The sequence below is a fragment of the Vanacampus margaritifer genome, chromosome 17, assembly GCF_051991255.1.
Source record: "Vanacampus margaritifer isolate UIUO_Vmar chromosome 17, RoL_Vmar_1.0, whole genome shotgun sequence".
In the NCBI taxonomy this organism is placed as follows: Eukaryota; Metazoa; Chordata; class Actinopteri; order Syngnathiformes; family Syngnathidae; genus Vanacampus; species Vanacampus margaritifer.
The window spans coordinates 15,947,924-15,970,634 of record NC_135448.1 but is presented as its reverse complement, the minus strand read 5'-3'; the positions used below and the strand labels follow the sequence as shown (position 1 = coordinate 15,970,634).

General features: G+C 37.1%; 1 protein-coding gene across 2 annotated transcripts in view; it reads left to right on the top strand.

Moving 5' to 3' along the window:
- Positions 1 to 22,711, top strand: part of csmd2 (CUB and Sushi multiple domains 2) — a 197,389-nt gene that overhangs the window by 33,763 nt on the left and 140,915 nt on the right. For both annotated transcript variants that reach the window (XM_077549513.1, XM_077549512.1), the window contains exon 3: positions 11,295 to 11,407. In XM_077549513.1, coding sequence (XP_077405639.1) covers positions 11,295 to 11,407 — 113 coding nt within the window. The remainder of the gene's footprint in view (positions 1 to 11,294; positions 11,408 to 22,711) is intronic.

The following is a 22,711-nucleotide window of genomic DNA, read 5'->3' as shown; positions in this document are numbered from 1 at the left end:
TGAATTTTGACACGTCTAGAGTAGACTCTTATGTCACCAAAAAAAGTTTTTTTCATTTCCATTGTTATCTATTCAGCAGTAGAGCATTGTAAGTTTTTCACCTTGTAAAAAGTAAGCATGTGTGCTGCTCATGTATAGTCAATGGCATGTGTGATTCTCTGCCGATTAATCAACGATTAATCGATGAATTCTGACACGTCTAGAGTAGACTCTTAAGTCACCAGAAATTATTATTTTTTCATTTCCATTGTTATCTATTCAGCAGTAGAGCATTGTAAGTTTTTCACCTTGTAAAAAGTAACTTGTTAAGCACAAGAGCGACCTTGACATTAATATTTAAATAAAGCAAGACAAAAAAAGAAAGAAAGAAAAATAAATAATACAAGCATTACTAAGAAAGGGCATTTGATGGCAAAATCATAATTTATAAACGGATGTTCAGCAAAAAAAAAAAAAAAGTCAAGTGTTTTTTTTATTTCACGAAAGCTTATCACACAATAGTTTAAATGCAGAACAGATGTTATGTTTCTTCATCCGTGTGTTTTTGTCTTTTAATCGACTCCCGTTTTGTCTTAATTTTCCCACCTTGTTCACTTGATGAATCATAATATGTCATAGTCGCTCTTCACTGATGCACTGATTGACAAAACGGAATAAACAGATGGCGCATCTCTCGGCGCATCTCTATCACAAGCGCCGTCACTTACCGGCTCATATGAGTCACGTGGCTTTCAATCAATGTTATTTCCCCCCTTAATTGTTTTCTCCCCAAGGATTATTGCAAGGTGATTGATGTGGAACAAGAGAAGTACCGCTCCAGACATGCGATATTTCATTTGCCTGTTTTTATTTGTTTACTGCACGATTAATTGATATGTCTGAACAAGGACGGACACGATCCAATTCATTTATTTGTGAAAGTGTCTCTGAGATATTTTAATCTGCGTGTTTAATGATTCTGTACTGATGTTTGATCATGCTTACTATGAATGCAGATGTGGTTAAGCAAGGCTGTAAAAAAAAAATCATTATGGTGTAAATATGACAATTTTAAGACGAGTAGGAACTGCACAATATGACTCATTTAACAGTCTCCTTAAACTTGCAGCGTATGTTCCATGTGTTGCCTTAAAGGCATGTGCATTTAGTGCTGACCAAATGCAGCCGGCATCGCGGCAATGCGACACACTCGTCGCGGAGTGCAGATACCCGGGGAGGAAACCACACGCAACTTGCTCAGTGGCCAGATGATGCTTGGAATTGTGTGCGCGTGTGTTAGTTGTACTTCATGTCAATTCTGGACATTAATGCTGACTGGAAAGGATGGACGGACGGATGGATGGACGGGTATGTGAAGAGATGACTGGACGATGGATGTTTGGATTGGTGAATGGATGGATGGATGGATAGATAGACTGAACAATGGATGACTGGATGAATGTTACGGTATGTGAAAAGATGAATGGTTGATGGATGGATGATCGATGGAAGGATGGCTGGATGGATGAAAAGATAGTTGGACAAATTGGATAGATGGATGGATGATGGATGGTAGGGTATGTGAAAAGATGGATGATGGACGTTTGGATGGATGGATTGATAAATTAGATGGATGGATGATGGATGGATGGTAGGATCGGTGGATCAATGGATGTAGGATAGATGAAAAGATGGATGAATTGGATAGATGGATGGATGAATAGATTGATAGAACAAGGAATTCATATAATGAAGATGGATGGGTGGTGGGATAGATTAACGTATGGATGGATCATGGGTGAGATGAATGGATGGATGAATAGATAGATGTTATGGATGGATGGATGGTAGGGTATGTGGAAAGATGAATGGATGTTTTGATGGGTGAGTAGATGAATGGATGAATTGATGGATGGATGAATTGGATAGATGAATGGATGGATGCATCGATGGAAGGATGGGTGGATGGATGAAAAGATAGTTGGACAAATTGGATAGATGGATGGATGATGGATGGTAGGTTATGTGAAAAGATGGATGATGGATGTTTGGATGATGGATTGATAAATTAGATGGATGGATGATGGATGGATCGTAGGATCAATGGATGTAGATGCATGTTTTGGATGTTTTGATGGGTGAATAGATGAATGGATGAATTGATGGATGGATGAATTGGATAGATGAATGGATGGATGGTTGGATGGATGAAAAGATGGTTGGACAAATTGGATAGTTAGATGGATGGTTGATGGATGGTAGGGTATGTGAAAAGATGGATGATGGACGTTTGGATGGATGGATTGATAAATTAGATTGATGGATGGATGGATGGTAGGATCGGTGGATGTAGGATAGATGAAAAGATGGATGAATTGGATAGATGGATGGATGAATAGATTGATAGAACAAGGAATTCAAATAATGAAGATGGATGGGTGGTGGGATAGATTAACGTATGGATGGATCATGGATGAGATGAATGGATGGATGAATAGATAGATGATAGGACAATGGATGGATGGTAGGGTATGTGAAAAGATGAATGGATGGTTTGATGGGTGAGTAGATGAATGGATGAATTGATGGATGGATGAATTGGATAGATGAATGGATGGATGGACGGACGGATGGTTGGATGCATCGATGGAAGGATGGGTGGATCAATGGATGTAGGATAGATGAAAAGATAGATGGAGAAATTGGATAGATGGATGGATGGATGAATAGATGGATATAACAATGGTTGGATGGATGATGGTCGGGTATGTGAAAAGATTAATGGATGTTTTGATGGGTGAGTAGATGAATGGATGAATTGATGGATGGATGAATTGGACAGATGAATGGATGGATGGACGGATGGTTGGATGGATGCATCGATGGAAGGATGGGTGGATCAATGGATGAAAAGATAGATGGACAAATTGGATGGATGGATGAATAGATGGATATAACAATGGTTGGATGGATGACGGTAAGGTATGTGGCGGGCGTGGCTCAGGGTGCAGAGACGGTCATTCAGTATCCAGAAGGTCGGATGTTCGATCCCCACTCTCCCCAAGTCATGTGTCGTCGTGTCCTTGGGCAAGGCACTTCACACGCATTGCCTCCAGTGCTACCGACACCGGTGTCTGAATGGTGCGAATGTTTGTTGGCGGTCGGCGCACACGCTTCCGTCAGCCTGCCCCGGGGCAGCTGTGACTACTAAAGTAGTTTACCGCCACCAGATTGTGAATGTATGAGCGCATGAATAATGTATTCACTTCATTGTAAAGCGTCTTTGAGTGTCGAGAAAGCGCTATATAAATCTGATGAATGATTCTTATTATCATTATGTGAAAAAATGAGTCGGCGTTGGATGTTTGGATGGGTGAATAGATGGATGGATTTTGGAAAATTTGATATGCATCCTTCTATAAACGAACGAGAACGTCACAATGCTGAAAACGATGCACGATTCTCGTTTTAATTTGGACGAATTATGATGAGACAAAGGCCGGCATCTAATTAAAGACTCCATGGCGAAGTTATCTCTGGCGAAGCCGTGCCATTTGTGCGCACTCGTCTGGAACTCCTCCACTCATTCACATGCATGCGTGAGTCCATTAATTCCGCCGTTGATGACTTTTCCAATTCTGCTGAGCAAATGACAAACACTCAGTAGCGTGTTGCCACATTGACGAGCAACGCAGATGATTCAGTCTTTTCCGAAGCTGCGCACACTTGATCTAATTTCACACCTTGACTTGCTTTCTCTCGCATTTACCTTCACTCCGCTTTTTTTTTTTTTACCATGCAGCAGCTCCCCCCCCCCGTCACTGTGGAGAAACCGGTTCGTTAATGACTTCACTGCGGTTCGTCTCTCAGTGGGCGCCGACTGCGGCTGATTATCTCACCATCAGCACTCGGCAAACCGTGACGTGGGAGAGACTCGCTTGCCACTCACACCTCGTGATGTCACGCAATTATAAATATTGACGAGACGCTGCGTGCGATTCTTGACGGAGGAAGAAAGGAATCCTTTTTTTCTGAAAAGTTCTTTGAAACATTGATGAGTCGGGGAATGGCCAGGGAGCCCTGCCTGAGGTTTACAAATTCCTCTCGCCTCCAGCTACAATCAAATTCACCTTTGCTGTGTGAACCGCATGCCCTGCGGACTTTCTGAGCGTCGTGACGAGTGGCGCCAAACTAAAGAAAAATAAACAGTGGACTCCAAATGAGTACTTTTAACCTATTTGCTTCACTTAAGGATTCAATGGAAATAATTCCCAGTGCTTACATCAAAGCAAAGATCCCGGCCTTGGGCAAAGTGACTTTATAAATTACAGTTGCCCCGACGTGAAAACGATAAGAAGGGCCAAAAGAAAGCCAGACTAATTGGTTGTGAATTTCTTCTTATAAGCTGTAGGAATTAAGTTGTGTGAATTAAGTTCAACCTCCAACAGCTTCAGTCCCAGTCAAGTGTGGAGCTTGTAATGAGTCACCCAAATGCACTCGAACTGAACTTCAGCTTTTTAAATCTTGGATATGCGTCGTCGTTTTTTTTTTTTTTTTTTTTGCGTGCGTCATACTACCTTAAAAATAACAAAGAAAAACGTTTGCATGTAAGCATAAATGTATTATTTCCTTTTTCTAGAGCAGAAATTGTCCGGTTCGATTTAAGGATGATACGTTAGGGCAGTGGTCCCCGACTTTTTTTCCACCACGGACCGGTTCATACAACTACACAACTTTCGCGGACCCATTGGGTTGACCTCAATGTACATAAATGACCTGTAGTCACGATTAATACTTAATATTGGGGCATTTACTAGCTAGAATCAAGTCCATTTGTGGAGGAACTCAAACCCTTCATCTGCCGATCAGCGAGGCTTAAGTGTAGGTGGCCATTCATAACATGCCTAATTAAAATTAAACTGCACTAAAAAAAACTAACCACCAAGGGAATGGATATGGATATATATAAATGATCTTTTTTTTCAAACTGCTGAGCAAAGTGAGGCATTCAGGTTACCAAATATGGTGTTAAATTCCCCCCACGGGATGAATAAGTATCTATCTAGCTATCATAATTGGTCATAAAAAAACCGTATGCCAAAAATCTATATCTGCACGCAAACACACATCCACAGAAAGTCAACACTTATTACTGTGTGTCTCTGTGTCTCATCTAACCTATCATTTATTGTCTTAATACCTCCCTTCCAGTTGGCCATGAAAATCCTGCCCGCTCTATCTCATTTTCTATTTTTCCCCCCTTGCCGGAAAAATCAGCTGTTTCAGCACTCCGTTCCTCTTCCATCCTGAGCGCACGCACGCAGAAACGCGCACGCACAGGCTGAGCGATGAGACTTAACGGATGAATGACCTCCTTCAGTCTTTGCCTGCCTACAGCCGTTAACGTGCATATATTTACAAGGTGGATCAAAAACGCTCAAAACGCAGACGTTCAAATGAGTCAACCTGTACGTGTGTGAGTGAGAGAAGGTGTTGGAGCGTGAATCCAAATAGCAGCGCTGCTTAATGAAGGAGATGATGATTCATCTTCTCGTGGCCGGAGCTTCTACAGTACATTCCCGCCCTCATTATTACCGTCTCTCCCGTGTTTCTTCTTCCGCCCGTTATCATCCTGTGTCCTCTTGGTCTCTCTTGCCTCCATCCCACGAGGAGTGGAGGGATAATTGGAAGCAGAGGCTCCTCATTGAGATGAAGCTGAAGCCAGTCAGGTGGAAAGTTTATCTTAATAGACTCTCTTCTTACACACGGAAAAAAATATTTGAATCATATGTTGGTGAAAGGGAATGCACTTGTGTGAATGTACTTGTATGCATGCAGGCAAACTAAGGAAAAGATTAGGTCGAGCCTTCCTTTCAAGAGAAATGTAAACCGGTTTCACACTTTGGCCTCACTTCTTAAAGCAACTGCAGGCTGTCATGTGGCTTAAAAAACAATTCTGACGTATGTCATGAAATAAACCGCATCATTTTCAAATATACGTTTATATATTTTTTTAATTGGGATTGATTCATTTTTGGTAGAGTTCCTTGTGTGCGTTCACCTACTTACAATTGTAACTGTATCATGTTTTACAAGACAGTTTACCATTTGAAGGAGTTGCGCTGAAATAACCATTAACTTAAAATACTTGTTTTTAGTTCTATACACTATAAAATGCAGAAAAATAAAGAGCTCGTTTTGAGAGAATTATTTTTTTTCTCTTTATACCTGAAACTCAACTTATGATAGAATGGAACACATTAAGTACTGTATTCTTCAAAAAAGTACAACTAATCCAATCTTCGCAATCTTTATTAATAACATTTAAGAACATTAACAGTCCTCAAAAAAAAAAGAAAAACACTGCGCATCTGTATAAAACTTACAAAGGCAGACATATAACGTTGTACAAAGGAATAACTAATCTGATTATTTAGCAATAATAAATAAACATATATATATATATATTTGTTTCGACTGGGGTCTACTTGATTTATAATTAATATAATGGGCAGAAGTCAACAAGTTGTTTCATGGTCTAATTAAGTTTGCTTTTTATTTTAAATGAAAAATAAACTGTTCTTGCCACCAACATCCAACATGAAATGCTAATGCCACCTAGTGGCAGAAAAAACTTACCTCAGCAGAAATCGATGACTGTTTTACACTCATCTAAATTTGTACAGTAATCTTTTAAACTTCAAATAACTATGGATTACTATAAAATTACAGTATCAATGAATTAAAAGATACAACCACATTTGTACTAGGTAAACATATTTGTCCTCTTTTATGTTATTAAACAAGAAAAAATTTGAAAGCAATTTTATTGAAAATTTAGAACGATATAAAATGTGTGACTAAGGTGTGATTAATTGTGAGTTAAATCACGCGGTTAATTACATGGCAGCACACTTCTAAACTCTTATAGTATTAGTATGCCGTTCTTGCATCCTCTCCATTCTCGCCATCTTTCATTCCACAGCCATCTATTCGCCACCCACTTTGCGATAGCTGTGATATAGTGGCATTGTTTTGTGGCTCTCAATTGCAATCATGCCGCACATCTCCACTTCGGTAACAGGCAGTCTGCGACCATGCGGTAAGCATGCCCCATATGTCCACAATCCATAATCACATCGCTGTCTTAAATCTCCCTTCTCTTGTCGAGCCAGCTTCTTTTTTTTTTTTTCTTTTTTTTACGTGGTATCCACTTTGTTTTGTTGGCTGTAAATGATTTGGGGTTGGTGTAGAGCTCGGGCCAGACGATCTCGACTTTGATGCAGCGACAATCGGCTCCCTCTCAGTTTCCTCCAACTTGCTCTGTATCATCCCCCCCGCTTACCCCGCAGTGCGCCGCTGAATCAAGATGGCTGCCTTCCAATTCAATTTGTGGTCAGCAAAGGGGCTATTTGCATGAACACGTGTCCCATTATTTAGCTGCTACACCCCACCGCGAGGAGTAAAATTATGCGTCTTTATGTCTTTTTTGTACTGATTCATCTTCCCCTTGCTTCTAATGTGCACTGCTCATATCCAAAGTGGTACTAAGTGAAACACTGGGGAACCTCTCTAAGCAAGACATAAAACAGGGGTGCGAAGAGATTTTGAAAGGGGCATATATCCATGCGGGCAATCCGTGCTTGAGGAAACACAAAACGCTAATTTAAAGTAAACTCCAAAAAAACTTCAGAGCTAAAAGACTAAGCAGCATTGGACTATATATATACATATATATATATATATATGTGTGTGTATATATATATATATATATATATATATATATATATATATATATGTGTGTGTATATATATATATGTGTGTGTGTATATATATATATATATATATATACATATATATATATTGTATATATATATATATATATATATATATATATATATATATACATATATTTATATATATATATATGTTATCTGTTTATACAGTACGTATATATACGTATATGTTTATACGCATATATACATGCAGTATATATATATATATATATATATATATATATATATATATATATATATGTATATATACGTATATATGTATATTTATACATATATATATATACATGTATATATATATATATATATATATATATATATATACATATATTTATATATATATATGTTATCTGTTTATACAGTACGTATATATACGTATATGTTTATACGCATATATACATGCAGTATATATATATATATATATAAATATATATATATGTATATGTATATATACGTATATATATATATATATATATATATATGTATATTTATACATATATATATACATGTATATATATATATATATATATATATATATATATATATATATATATATATATATATATATATACATATATATATGTATATATATATATATATATATGTATCTACATGCATTTTGTATATACAGTATGTACAGTATACTTGTATACACGTGGTAATCTTTGCGTGCGTGTGTGTGCACACGCAATGATGAGTCCACCCGTCATACAAAGGTGAGTGGTTTATAGTGAAAGGGTAAAAATGATGTCCCCTAACGTTATTTATGACAGCAGAACTGGATGACTGTGTTGGAAAATGAGATCTGCCTTCCTGTGGAGAGGTTTGGGATGGATTGCCCATGATGGACCCCGGTTTGTTTCGGCTGTGAGCCTCCCTGCTCCCCCCTTGGATAAAACGTGTCCACGTTTTGACCTTGTGAACGGTTTCAGGAATGCAGCTGGCCCAACTGGCACAAATGTTGCTCCCACCTCCTGTCACAGACGATCTGTGTAATCAACATAGCAATGCTAATGTATCATTAGATGTCAGTGAAGTACTGTATGTGTATGAGCATTTGCATCCGCATCAAACAATTATACGCATATCATCATCATATACCATCTAACCTAAAGCGAAACAGAGGATGATCTGCTCTCTAAGTTGCTATAAAGGGAACAGTCTCAGTAAAAGCAATTGCCTTTTCCAGTGCAATGCACACTAATTTAAAACTAATTATTGAAATATTATATTCAATTTCTGCACCCTAAATTACACACAGTGGACCTTCAGCACAACAAAGCAAAGCACAATTCAATAAAAGCACAATAAGTCATAAAGGACTCATAAATGTTATATATTTATTCCAGGAGCTCAAGCAAAACAAACAACATATTCATACACAAATGAACTTTCATTGTTGTTATAGCAGCATTTTAGTTGACTTTATCCACTTAAAATGCTACATTATGATAGTAATCTCCGTTGCGACAAAGCAGCAACGGGTGTGACAATCAGTGGTACTTAAAACACTCATCATGCTTTGACATTAATCATGCAATCATGCATTTATTAATGATTCTTATTATCTGTTTAGAAACATAAGGCGAAAATACATATCAGGTAACATGACTTCATGCAAAAGTAGAAGGAGGGTTGACTCATGTTTTTAGTTGTTATAACGACGCTAGGATATGTCTGTAGCGTGTTGTAAACTTACTAAGCTCATATGCAACATTTTTAACATGAACATCATGCAAATCAACTTGCGATTGTGATTGGTTAGTTAAGATCCAATCATGAACCAGAAGTGTTGACATCATCCAAATTATATGTTTTATTGGTTTAGACACACAAATATGCCATCTATGGGTCTGAAGGGGTTAAGAATAATGGGAAATGTGCTTATAGAGTTTTTCTGGCAGCATATTTCCAATGTTACAATGCGGGATCGGCTCAAGGTAAACTGCACAACCAACTTCCAACAGCTGGCGGGACCGATCGAAAAAGGTTGAATAATGGTACCAAGATAGCATTTGGCATTAGCAAAAGTAATAACACAACCACCAACCAACGGTCACCAGATTGACTAGCGATTGAATTTGTTCTAAATTGTTCCTGGTGGGAATTGATTGTATATTTGATTTTCAGCAAAATTCTTAGTGTCGCTGTTTTTTATTTTGAAAATTTAGTTATCTCATTCAAATGGAAAATACCAGCTGTGCAAAAAAAAAAAAAAAAAAAGTATATATATATATATATATATATATATATATATATATGTACAAAACCAACAGTCACCAGATTGACTAGCGATTGAATTTGTTCTAAATTGTTCCTGGTGGGAATTGATTGTATATTTGATTATCAGCAAAATTCTAGTGTCGCTGTTTTTTATTTAGAAAAATTTAGTTATCTTATTCAAATGGAAAATACCAGCTGTGCAAAAAAAAGTATATATATATATATATATATATATATATGTACAAAACCAACAGTCACCAGATTGAGAAGCAATTGAATTTGTTATCAATAGTTCCTGGTGAGAAATGATCGTATATTTGATTTTCAGCAAAATTCTAGTGTCGCTGTTTTTTATTTTGAAAATTTAGTTATTCAAATGGAAAATAACAGCTGTGCAAAAAAAAAGAGAAAAAAATATATATATATATATATATATATATATATATATATATATATATATGTACAAAACCAACAGTCACCAGATTGAGAAGCAATTGAATTTGTTATAAATAGTTCCTGGTGAGAAATGATCGTATATTTGATTTTCAGCAAAATTGTAGTGTCCTGGTTTTTTGTTTTAATTTTGACAATTTAGTTACCCTATTCAAATGGCAAATACCAGCTGTGTAAAAAAAAAAAAAAAAAGAAGAAAAAACACATCCCAAGTCAACAAACAAATATATAAATGTGTCCTTACCTTTCAGATTTTGTGTAGTTTATCGACTTTTCTCCTACTCAACTTGATATGTAATATGCATATTGCCGGTCTATGTGGAAATGTCCCCTTTGTCACATGCATAGTTTACATTTTCCCAATCATGTTGCGATGGAGGCGAGCCAAAACTGCTTGACAGACATGAGAATCGCTGTATGTGCACTCTGCTTCTGCTTCTCTCCCTAAATAGCAAACATATTTTCTATTCCAGCTAACTCCCACATCGAAAAATGTTCGGCGTGGTTATTAGAGATGTTTGTTGACTCGGGGCCTGACAGTTTTATGTTTGTCTACTCAACTGTTTGCTCATTCTTACACGGTGTCTGATTCACGGCATGATTGCGGTCCCTCAGTCTGTGCTGATGGAGAAAAATCTATCGAGCTCCTTCGTCTTGAGGTGTTGTCGTTTGAAATTGCTTCTGGAGGATTCAGGACCTCATTAAATAGACGCACACAAAAAAAAAAAAAAAAGTTCACCCTGAATGCGTCATGAAGCAGATGGCCAAATACGTGACCTTGCAGCCAACTCAGTTGTTGATTCTTGGTGTCTGATTGTTATTGTCGCTCTGTTCATTTGTTTTCAGGTTAACTGGGTTCCAGCTGCCATCGCCCATTGTCAGCACGGGTTCCCGACTCACTTTGTGGCTGCTATCTGACTACGCAGTGAGCGGCCAGGGATTTAAAGCATCCTATGAAGGTAACGTCCCTTCATTGTTTCCCATTAGAACATAAAATGATGCTATATATCATCCAGGTGACCGCTTTAAAGTGATGGTGCTAAAAGGGAGAAAACACGCTCTCCAAGGGCAGAAAAACGACTCGTGTTATCTCAAGATGGCTTGTTAAGGAAAACATTAGGATGAGATGTCCTTCATTCGAGGATGACCTACATGGCTGGGAATCGTCAGACATGACTTGATTAGTAGAGTGCAATAAAGCACCCACGTCGCTGCATGGTTTCATTTCAAACCGCTCGATCCAGCCAGGGTTATTATTTCTTCCTTCGCAGAGACGGGTGTGAGGCTTCATCACGACGGCATGGGATACTTTATGACCCGTGCTCTAATGATATTAATGACTGCACTGCTCAAGCCAACCAAGGGAGGGGAGGGGGAGGTGAGTGGGTCGACTAATTAGGCTAATTACCTGACAGAGGGATTGTCAGTCTTTTCGAGGTGTCGCAAATATCGGGATGTGGCCCAATGGAGCAGCGTGAAGCCTCAGGGGAGGCTTTAAGACCACAGTGTGTGACGACGTCAAACGGAGGAGCAGAGAAAATGTTTACTCCACGGGGGTGCAACTTTGTTGTTCGTCGTGACAAACTCTGTCGGATCTTAATCAATCTTACAACCATGTTCGCAACACTTTATGCATTTTGTTGCTTGTCGGGTGGAATCCTCCCATCTACCTAATCAATACTTTTCTGGAAATAATAAAGTTACCAATCAACAACATCGTTCAAGGGACTGAATTCTCTTTAAAGTCACAAATGCTTTGATTAATAAAAAAATTGGTACGAGTACTTTGCAACCACTAGCTGTGCATATCAAACACACAAAAATGCTTTCCCAAAGCCTTTTCCAAAAGGTTTAGCTTTTCCAAAGATCTAAGAGCCATGAGTGACTCAATTCTAGTGATTTTTAACAAAACAGGACGACTCAAACATATATAAATAAACAAATTTCACTCTATTAAAAAAATAATAATAATAATAATAAAAAAAAAATATATATATATTTATATATAGTTTCTTTCTTGTGGTAACACATAAGAAATGTATCAATTTGTGGAAAAAAATATAAAATGTATCTGTGCGTATGGGTTACCCTTTTAGCATGTTTTTGTGATTTGTCTGTAGGATTGGCTAATTTATCAATTTTAACATTTTCTAAAAGTTTCCCTATTGATAAAGATTTAGCTTTTCCAAAGATCTAAGAGCCATGAGTGACTCAATACTAGTGATTTTTAACAAAACAGGACGACTCAAACATATATAAATAAACTAATTTCACTCTATTAAAAAAAAAAAAATATATATATATATATATATATAGTTTCTTTCTTGTGGTAACACAAGAAATGTATCCATTTGTGGAAAAAAATATAAAATGTATCTGTGCATATGGGTTACCCTTTTAGCATGTTTTTGTGATTTGTCTGTAGGATTGGCTAATTTATCAATTTTAATATTTTCTAAAAGTTTCCCTATTGATAAAGATTTAGCTTTTCCAAAGATCTAAGAGCCATGAGTGACTCAATACTAGTGATTTTTAACAAAACAGGACGACTCAAACATATATAAATAAACTAATTTCACTCTATTAAAAAAAAAATATATATATATATATAGTTTCTTTCTTGTGGTAACATAAGAAATGTATCCATTTGTGGAAAAAAATATAAAATGTATCTGTGCGTATGGGTTACCCTTTTAGCATGTTTTTGTGATTTGTCTGTAGGATTGGCTAATTTATCAATTTTAATATTTTCTAAAAGTTTCCCTATTGATAAAGATTTAGCTTTTCCAAAGATCTAAGAGCCATGAGTGACTCAATACTAGTGATTTTTAACAAAACAGGACGACTCAAACATATATAAATAAACTAATTTCACTCTATTAAAAAAAAAAAATATATATATATATATATATATAGTTTCTTTCTTGTGGTAACATAAGAAATGTATCCATTTGTGGAAAAAAATATAAAATGTATCTGTGCGTATGGGTTACCCTTTTAGCATGTTTTTGTGATTTGTCTGTAGGATTGGCTAATTTATCAATTTTAATATTTTCTAAAAGTTTCCCTATTGATATCCGCAATAGAAATCTCCCAATGTCTTACTTTCATTTGTTTAGAAGTATGTTATTTACATTACACAAGTGTAGTGCTGTATTTATATTTAATTTAGCTGAAAATAGAGTGTAAAAAAAAAACAAAAAAAAAACGGATATAGGCACAACATTGGAAATGAGCACTTGGGACATGTGGTGTAAATCCCACCTAAGACCATAAGAAGAGGGATGTTGAAATGCTGCTTTGTGTGACTAGTTCCAAGAAACGAGCTTGACCAGAGGACACAAGCTTTGAGTCTCTGTTCTGCTTGGCTGTGATTTAGTTCCCAGTTCCAACGGGTGGGAAGATGGTAGGCAGGCAAGACGTTTCAGAGGCAACGATCAAAAGTTTCGTCCATAATGAGTCATCGCTTGTCGATAGTTTGTCAGGTTATAACGTTAAATTCTAAATGATTTTCGGCGTCATTTTTCTCCAGCATTTTATTTCTAAATCTATCATTCATCCATCTACGTAATAAAATACTTTCATCTCGTTATTAGTTAGAAATCCTTCTGAAGTGGATGATTTATTCTGACAAGCAAGAATACATCATAGGCTTGGTTATACTACTGCCTGTCAAATTCCTTCTTTGATTGTGTACATATTTTGCATTTGCATTCTTTGACGGATTAGGACACTCAAATAAAAAAAATCCCCATAATAATGTTTAGCTCAAGGGAACCATTGGGAAGGGACTACTGGTGAAGAAGAAAGCAGTGAAGCACATTTACAGTGTATGATATCAATTATTTAAGCAAAATAAAATATGTGGATTTGTTGTTCATGTTATGTAGTTCTTATTACAAAACGTGTAAAAAGATCTCGCAGGTCAGTGTTGGTCCCTCGTAATAAATCATTTTATGTTAAATAGTCATCATTAGCAAAGTTTTGAATTAAGTGTTCCCGCAGGGTCATAATGGGTTTGTGTAGGCTATACTGTAAACTAAGTTCTTTTCTCCTCCTACACTCCCTCTGGAGCCAGGGTCAAACTAGTACTTACAATATGAAGGTAATATTAACTTCAGTGAGACTTAATATTTGTATAGTGTCCATTATAATGTAATGCATGGCTGATTTGTGTAGGTGGGAATTATACATAATTCAGTACAGTTTTTTTTTACTCCATGGAAGTTTATATATATATATATATATATATATATATATATTTGCAAATACGTTCAAAGTACGTTCTTGCAAATAAGTATTATGCAAAAAATAATTTTTCCATCCGGTATTTTTCTCCCGTAATGCCACTGGGGGCTATGCACATGTGCAAGTCTTATACCCTGTGGCGTTATGGTAAAAAAATGCAAAATTTTTAGCATTTAGCATACCAGTACGTTCAAATGCACCCAAAAATACCATTAAACATATTCGCACATATGGAATGTTTACGCCACATTGGCAATCCCACTCCTCCGTATTTACATACACAGCCTCGACATCTTCAACTTGTTGACCTGATTTAGTGGCAGTGGCTGAGTTGTGTTGTTTTCAGTTTCAGCTGTTTTTATTACTTACATTATGTTACTTTTACATTACAACAGCAAGTGGTCTTATATTGACCATTTTGATTGGATAACGAAACAAAAACAAAAACAGACTTGTATTTGAGCATTTGTGAAAACTAATTTGGGATTTGGACATTTAGTTACAATTTTGCAAATATATGTGTTTGTCTTTTGTTTCTGTGTTTGACTCGCTCGTTCATTCTCACAAATGACATACTGTAATTGTGCTTCTTGTCTCTTCGGTCGTCTGCTTTCCAACCACTATTTTGGTCTCATCGATGCTACTTTGAGATCACGCATCAAATATGCCTAAGTGCTACGTGGTAAATTACTCATGGCAAAAGAAAAAAACGTTGGTAATGGCTGAGACCACTAGAGAATTTCGAGTCACCATGACAACTTTCACATCCCTCTTCTGTCTTTTTTCAAACTATTTACTCATGTTTAATCAAAAGCTGCAGAGATACCGGATAATGGACAAACGGCACATTTGCCAAGGTTCTTGGGATCCATTTTGTGTCTAATGTATTACCTTTTGTCCAAGTGCACTCGATAGCTCCTTTCCTTCTCGTTTTGACAATACAAGATTACTCTTTCCTTAACAGCGCTCCCTGAAGTAACGATATGATGATCTAGTTGTGAGTTGCAGACGTTGTCTTTCATCATGCATAGACAACACGCCTCCCAACTGGGTCAGCCAAAGAAAAAATTGCATAAATAAACAATCATTGCTGCACGACTGAAGCAGTCTACTGTATAATTAAGTAATTTCATGTTTTTATATCTCCATTTTTTTTTTTTTTACTATTGAAGCATTGTGTGGTGCAAATGATGCATTATTTTAATAATGATGTTTTGGAGTGATATTCAGAGGAGAGCAGTATAGCGTGAGCGGGTCGGGGTTGGTCCGAACTTGCCACTTTGGACTTTTACGTCATTTTCCAAACAAATGAGTAATGACGTGGGCAGTGGTTTAATTGTCGCTCAAATCCCCTCATCTTAATCTTCTGGTTTCCTATCCATAGGGACAAATGCATATGCATAATAAATAAGGAGGTCTTATCTTTGCGAAAGAACACATGAGAGATGGAATAGTGGCTCTCATTAAAAAAAAACGCCATCAAACATTATTATTATTTTTATTTTTTTATTTTTCGGGGAGAGCTCAGTATTGATCATTTGACATGTCATCATCATTGTTCTCCCTTTTTTTTTTTTTTTTTTTATCAAACATTATTTTCATGATTTATTTGGTACCACTGCTTTAATATATAGTCTCAGTCTCTATTAATTTCTACTTTCATTTTCCCAGTCACAATCTGTCCAAAAAACAAACTAATTTGCTTGCAAAAACGTACACAAACGTTTTATTTTAGATATCGCCATGGTCCCAAAAACGTATTTATATTTGTATAGATATATTTTTTTTTATGCTAAAGCAATTTGATGCAGCTTCTGACCTAAAGAGGTCGCTTAAAGCAATGGTAGTTATTACAAAAAAATGGCTAGTAGGTGGCAGCAGAGTATAAGAGATCAACCAGGGCCATGTTGTAACAAGCTCTTTTTGCCAGTGTTTTCAACAGCAATGTGAATAATGATGAACCTTAGCTATATTCTAATACTAATTGCTTCAAAACGGAAACAGATACAAACATACTTATTTTTTATCCTGATGAAAGAGAATGTAATCTTTCTTTTAGTAGGTTCCATGTTTTTATAGCAATAGAACACAATATCCTGTGGGCCTAGAAAAAACTGTCAAAATCCAGTAAAACAGCCAGGAGCAAAGGGGGTTGCTTCAGTGAAAATGGCTGAGAGTGAATGAGTTAAAAGAACAATGAGCAACAGAGGTCAACAGAACTGGAAACCTGGATGTTCGACTTTCAGCACCCCAAGTGTTTAAGATTTTTAAAAAAAAATGTAAGGACTGGGGAGGGGGAAAAAAAACAAAGCTCAAGCTCTGCCCCTTCAAGGTGGGGGGCACAGCGTGAAGATGGAACAAATCTAAACACATAAAGTCACATGATAAAATAAATTTGGGTTTGTGACAAACCAAACAACCTGTCTGGCAGCTACCGTATTTTTTTAAGGCAAGTCTTGTCATTAATGAGTATATTCTCATAATGAATATATTTGCTTTAAACACTGTAATCCGCCTCGATCAAATGTGACCATTACCCTGCAGCATGAAATATTAGTTGACAGAAGACAGAAAGAACAAACAAATTAGCATAATATTCCCAAAAAGGTCATTCATGGCCCAGCAGTCATTTGCCCTTTCTGTAACAATGTACATTCATGTTTGTCCGGAAATGTTATTGTCATTCAGCAGCAATATCTCCTGCGGAGAAAAGATATTTCCTTTTTTTTCTTTCTTGTGGCTATTAACGCTCACTTGAATTTGTCACTTGCAGGCATTGTGCTAACATTCTGGCTCTGCATGTTTGGTGAAAACGGAACAAAGGTAATGAGATATGCAAGATATTTTTCCGTACTCAAAAAAGAAAAACAAAAAAAAAAAAGAATGTCATGTGAAGTGAAGCTTACCACTTCGGCCTCTGACATGCTTCAAGTGTAATCAAGCGGTGATGTTGTGGTGGAAACGATGATGTCATTTGCTTCAATATTTGAACAGAATGCGTGTTATCTTTATTTGGGTTCCTACACTCTTTTTACTCTTCTTTCAAGTCTTTTTTTGTTTGTTATCGCATGGTGATAGAAATTAGTTTTTGTTCCACTTTATAGCTGAGTACATGCGTTCAAATAAGCCAATTAGTGATAGACTGATATGTTTTTTTCAAGGCAGATTATTATGAGTCAAGGAGACCGATATTTCAAGCCAATATTTATTTGCAGTAAGAGAGAAAATATTCTAAACGTTTTTCTTTTAATTTTAAATGGAACAAAAGAATTGACAGCTTTGTTTAAAAATTATTTTAAAAAATTGCAGGGAGCTTGCAGGGTAGTCAGCATGTGTTAAGTTAAATTAAAAAGTAAATAGTTCCCTAAAGTTTTCGACTGTAAATAAAGTTTTCCAAAATTTCAACATCATTTCTTAATTTTATTTAGTCATTTATGTATCTATTTTAAGTGTTAGCATCATTTTTATACAGTAGGAATTTAAATAAACCCATGAATGAAAAGTTCCCTCACTGAGCAACAAATGCGTGCGAATGTACTATAACTAATTGGTTCGTAAAAGGTTGCAAAAGATCTTTGCAGACAGTGAAAAAATGTCTGAATAAGTCTTTGGACAAGTAAAAAGTGTCTGTAAACATCTGCTGACCTGATGAAAATGCAAAATTTGCTCCGTTCGCAAGCATTCACCGCTCAGTGAGATACTGTCATGTTTATTTTGTCATGTCTTGTTTACTCCCTGTCATGTTTAGCTTCTGTTTTCCTTGTGTTTTCCCCTTGTCTTGTCATTTCCTGTTTTATTGTGAAAAGTCGGACTCCTCTCGTTTCAGGTCACTTGCCCTTCCTTGTTTGGTGTCTTTGTCAACCCTGATCCCTAATTGTGTCCACCTCTCCCCATTACCCTCATGTGTCATCCAATCAGTGCCCTCAGTCTTGTCTGTCTTGTTATGTCATTAGTGTTGGTGTATTTCGTCGGTTGTCTCCCCCCTGTCTGTGTCGGTTCATTGTTGCCACTGTCGTAAGTCATTCGCCACGTCACGCTGACCTTTTTTTGCCTTATCAGGATCCATGTCATGCTGTTAGTTTTGCCTAAGTTGTTTTGCCATGTTCAGCTTCATGTTGTGTTAGTTCCGTTTATTTTGCACTTTGAAGTTAGCTTTTTGATTAGAAATTAAAACCTCTTTTTTGGACTGCACCTCTGCCTCTTTGCTCTGCCTTCCCGCATCTGGGTCCTAAAGCCCCCACCCTACTGACAGATACAAGCTTTATGGGCCTTCAGATCCAAAAAAAGGCTGATGCAGATATTTGGCATTTTGACTAATAATCGGCCTGGCGATAATCGATCTATCCCTAAAGTCAATGCTCGGTGTCTTATGTGTCATACACAGTGGCGCACGGACAGAAAGACTTTCTTTGTGAACCTGCGACTTTGGATGACCAAATTTTCATTTGGGGGTCTGTGAGAATTTAGTGTCAGTTCCAGTAACTTGATCAATTGAATGGAATTCAAGAGTACGCAGGAACGGTTCCACACACTATTCGTAGAAATGCCAGAATGAGTGGGTGTTTGAGTTTGAGCTGAAATGTGCTGTCGATTGCACTCCTGGAAGTAGTCCTCCTGTAAAGATTGTGAGGTTTAAGAGTTTGATTGGCAACCAAGAGGATCGTGTTAGCCGAAGCTACAAAGTTATGGCAATTGACAACACTGGACTTTCTTCAATGTCTGTCATTATTTCCGTGTCACTGAAAGGTGCTCTATGCCACCTACTGTTCCCATAATGACACTGTGAGAGAACCTACCGTTCCTGCATCCTAAGAAGGGTGGCTTGCGAGGGCATCAACTGGTGCGAAAGCCGCAGCATAAACCGTAATGGAAAAGCAGGGGCCAATAGTAGTTAAAATAATGGAGGTGCGAAAGGCTTAGCGAAAAGGTAGACAAGGGTGACTCACAGTCGTGAGGCAATGCAGCTACGCGAAGAGCAGGTTTGAAGCCCAGCGGCACAGTTCCTGCATCATTATTCCTGCGCAGTGCTCAGCGTCCTCTGCAGCCATGCATTTTTTACTCGTTCATCTCTCACCCAAAAAATGCTCAAAATCATCTCCTTTCCTCACAGTTTGTGTACCTCTACCAAGCGACATAGTAAAGACCAAAGAGTGGTTTTGATTAGTAAGTATAATTAGGCAAAAGACTGTAAGATCAGAACCTTTATATACAGTATGTCTCTATATACATATATATTAGTGCTGTCAAAGTAAATGTCTTAATTTTGGAGGTTATTTTAAATGATGTAAAGTGTAACGTGAGAAATCCACAATTTGCTCACATTGCAAAGCCAAATTCAATTATCATATTAGTTGTACGTCTTTGGCGTATCTTCTCAGAGCACAATCCTCTGCTGATGTTACTTACCTTGCCAATCAACACTGCTGGAGTGTGGCACTTGTGGGCGGATAAATCTCTACGCGAGACATTTTTGAGACTTCTTTCTACGAGAAGACTATAAGAAAGATGCATGTAAAGCGGACTCAGCTCTGGCCATTTTTGTTAAATAATTGTATTTAAGTATTAAAGAAAGATATTAAAATAGTCAGTGAATATACATTGACGATTTGACATGAATTAAAATATTTTACAGAAGTAAATATATGTTACAAGCTTCGTAGAAAATAGTGGAAGTAGAAAAATGCGATTAATCGCAATTATAACGGCTCAGAAGAAGGAAAAAAATTAAATTGGGAGGCAAAATTAGCATTTTTGCCTCATCAAAACACATCGAATAGCTAAACTGAGAATGAACTGCCGAGGCAATCCCAAAAAGTTTCGCTTGCGGGTAGTCACAGGTCGAAGGAAGCTCTGTGCTGCTTACAGCTAGCTAGCATTGAGCTTTAGCTTGCTACTAGCGCGCCGAATCACGTTGCAGAGTCGCTCTTAGCCAGTCGACATCGCCTCTCGAAAGGATGGCGACAAAAGAGGGAGGAGCCAAGCTAAATGCTAAGACAAAGCTAGTCCGTTTAACACCGGAAACACCATTTCAGTTTAGAACATGTAAAATGTCATCCAACGCGCTCCACTTCCCCCATTTATGTCACCCTATTTCGACATCGCTAAACATTTGCAGGTGCGTTTTATTTATCAATCATTTTTTTGTGGCATCAGTCTACAATAACAAATCTTCAACTTTTCCAAAGTGTGTAATTAACAATCTTGCTTGGCTCTTGTAAATGTCAGCTTCCCACTCAGGATTGTAGGCTTTGATGTACGTAATTACAGCCTTTGCCCCCCCCCCCTTTCTCCCCAACACACACACACACAAACCATTTAACTACTGTATGATTATTTGAGAAACTGGCACCTCTTTTCAACTGTTTTTGTGATGACTTTTACAGTACTTTGATGGCTGACTTGCGTAGTTGCAGTATATGGAAAACAATGAGAAGTGGGCTTAGTCGGACAGTTTGATGAAGTAGGCTGAATTTCTAATGGTTTAAGGCTTATGTAAAATTAATATGGCAAAAATATATATTTTGGTATTAGTACCACAAAGCACTAATCAAATCATGGGCAAATAATTTCTTCTTAATGCAGTGCTTCAAATCCAAAATGGATGAATTGCAACAAGTTTTAAAAGTCATGATGTAGTTTCTAATTATTATCTTCAGGCAACATAATGCTAATTTGCTAGTAAATCTACTGTACTGTCTCGTCCCTAAACAATTTCTTTCGCTCTTTGTGCTATTTCAGTATCTTACTTTTTGTATCCTCCTGAAAGTAATTTCGTCCTTTCTCTCTCTCCTCGGGATTAGCCGCCTTTGCTCGTTAGCACACTAGCTCTTTTCTCCCACATTTTCCACTTTGTCTCTCTCGGCACAATCCTTGTTTTGTGTGGATTAGTGGCTGTATTGTCTTCAGATTAGATTGTCATTGTTTTAGGCTGGGATGAGGTAGGAACTTCTCACTGTATATACACTCATCATCCACCTTTTTTTTTGTGCGGGGGGGGGGGTATATATATATTATAAATGCCTCACGGTAAGGGTGAAATTTTTAACCACAGAAAACTGAAGCCATTTTTATAATTAATACCTCTCTGGCAGTGTCAATCAACCGTTCTGGTATGTTTAACTCTTTGACTGCCAAAAACGTTAAATAACGTTTAGTAAAATCCTATGGAGGAGTGCCAAAGACGTTAAAATACGTTTGTTTCAAAACAGAGGTGAAACTAACCATTTTCTATTGTGGATTACTGAAAAACGGAAGGTAGAAACAAACTTTTTTTTTCTGATGAAAGATTAGAGTCCAATCTTTTTTTGGTAGTATGTGTGTTTCAATAGTCCAAACACATAATTTTCTATGGACCTTGAAAGATCAGTCAAAATGCTTAAAATCGGCTGGCACCCACGGCATCCCTTTTCTGAAAACGTCTGGCAGTCAAAGAGTTAGGGCTTGTAGGTTTGTCTCAGTAGTGTTCCATTGCTAGTTGCAGTAAGAATCGTTCTATATTTCCTTTTTATAGTTTACGCCAAAGCAACCAATTACCATTTATTTTTAAAATCAATTTTCTCTAGAGACTTTCCCTATTATTAGGGTTGTGCGTGAGCTGGAATCTATGCCATCTGACGATGGACAGAGGCGATGTACATCATGCAAGGGTCCCCAGACAATCCCAGGCAAACAACTCAAAGAATCTTTACTGAGCCAGGCATGCATGTTTATAAAGTGTGAAAATATGTCATAGAACATACAAACTCTACACTGAAAAGCCCTGAGTTGTGTTGTAGTCAAGACCACCGGTAACCAAGACCAGGACCTTATCAAGACCATTAGAGGTCGAGCCTGATACAAGACCAAGACTTTTGGAGGTTGAAACAAAACCAAGACTGTATATAGCATCATTGTCTTAGCATGGGGTGTTCTAATTTTACTTTAATGGCTACTTTTTTTTATGATTCCTCTTAAAGTGCCGATTAAAGTGGCACATTGCATTCCGCATTCTATGTTTTATCGCTGGTCACAGTAGT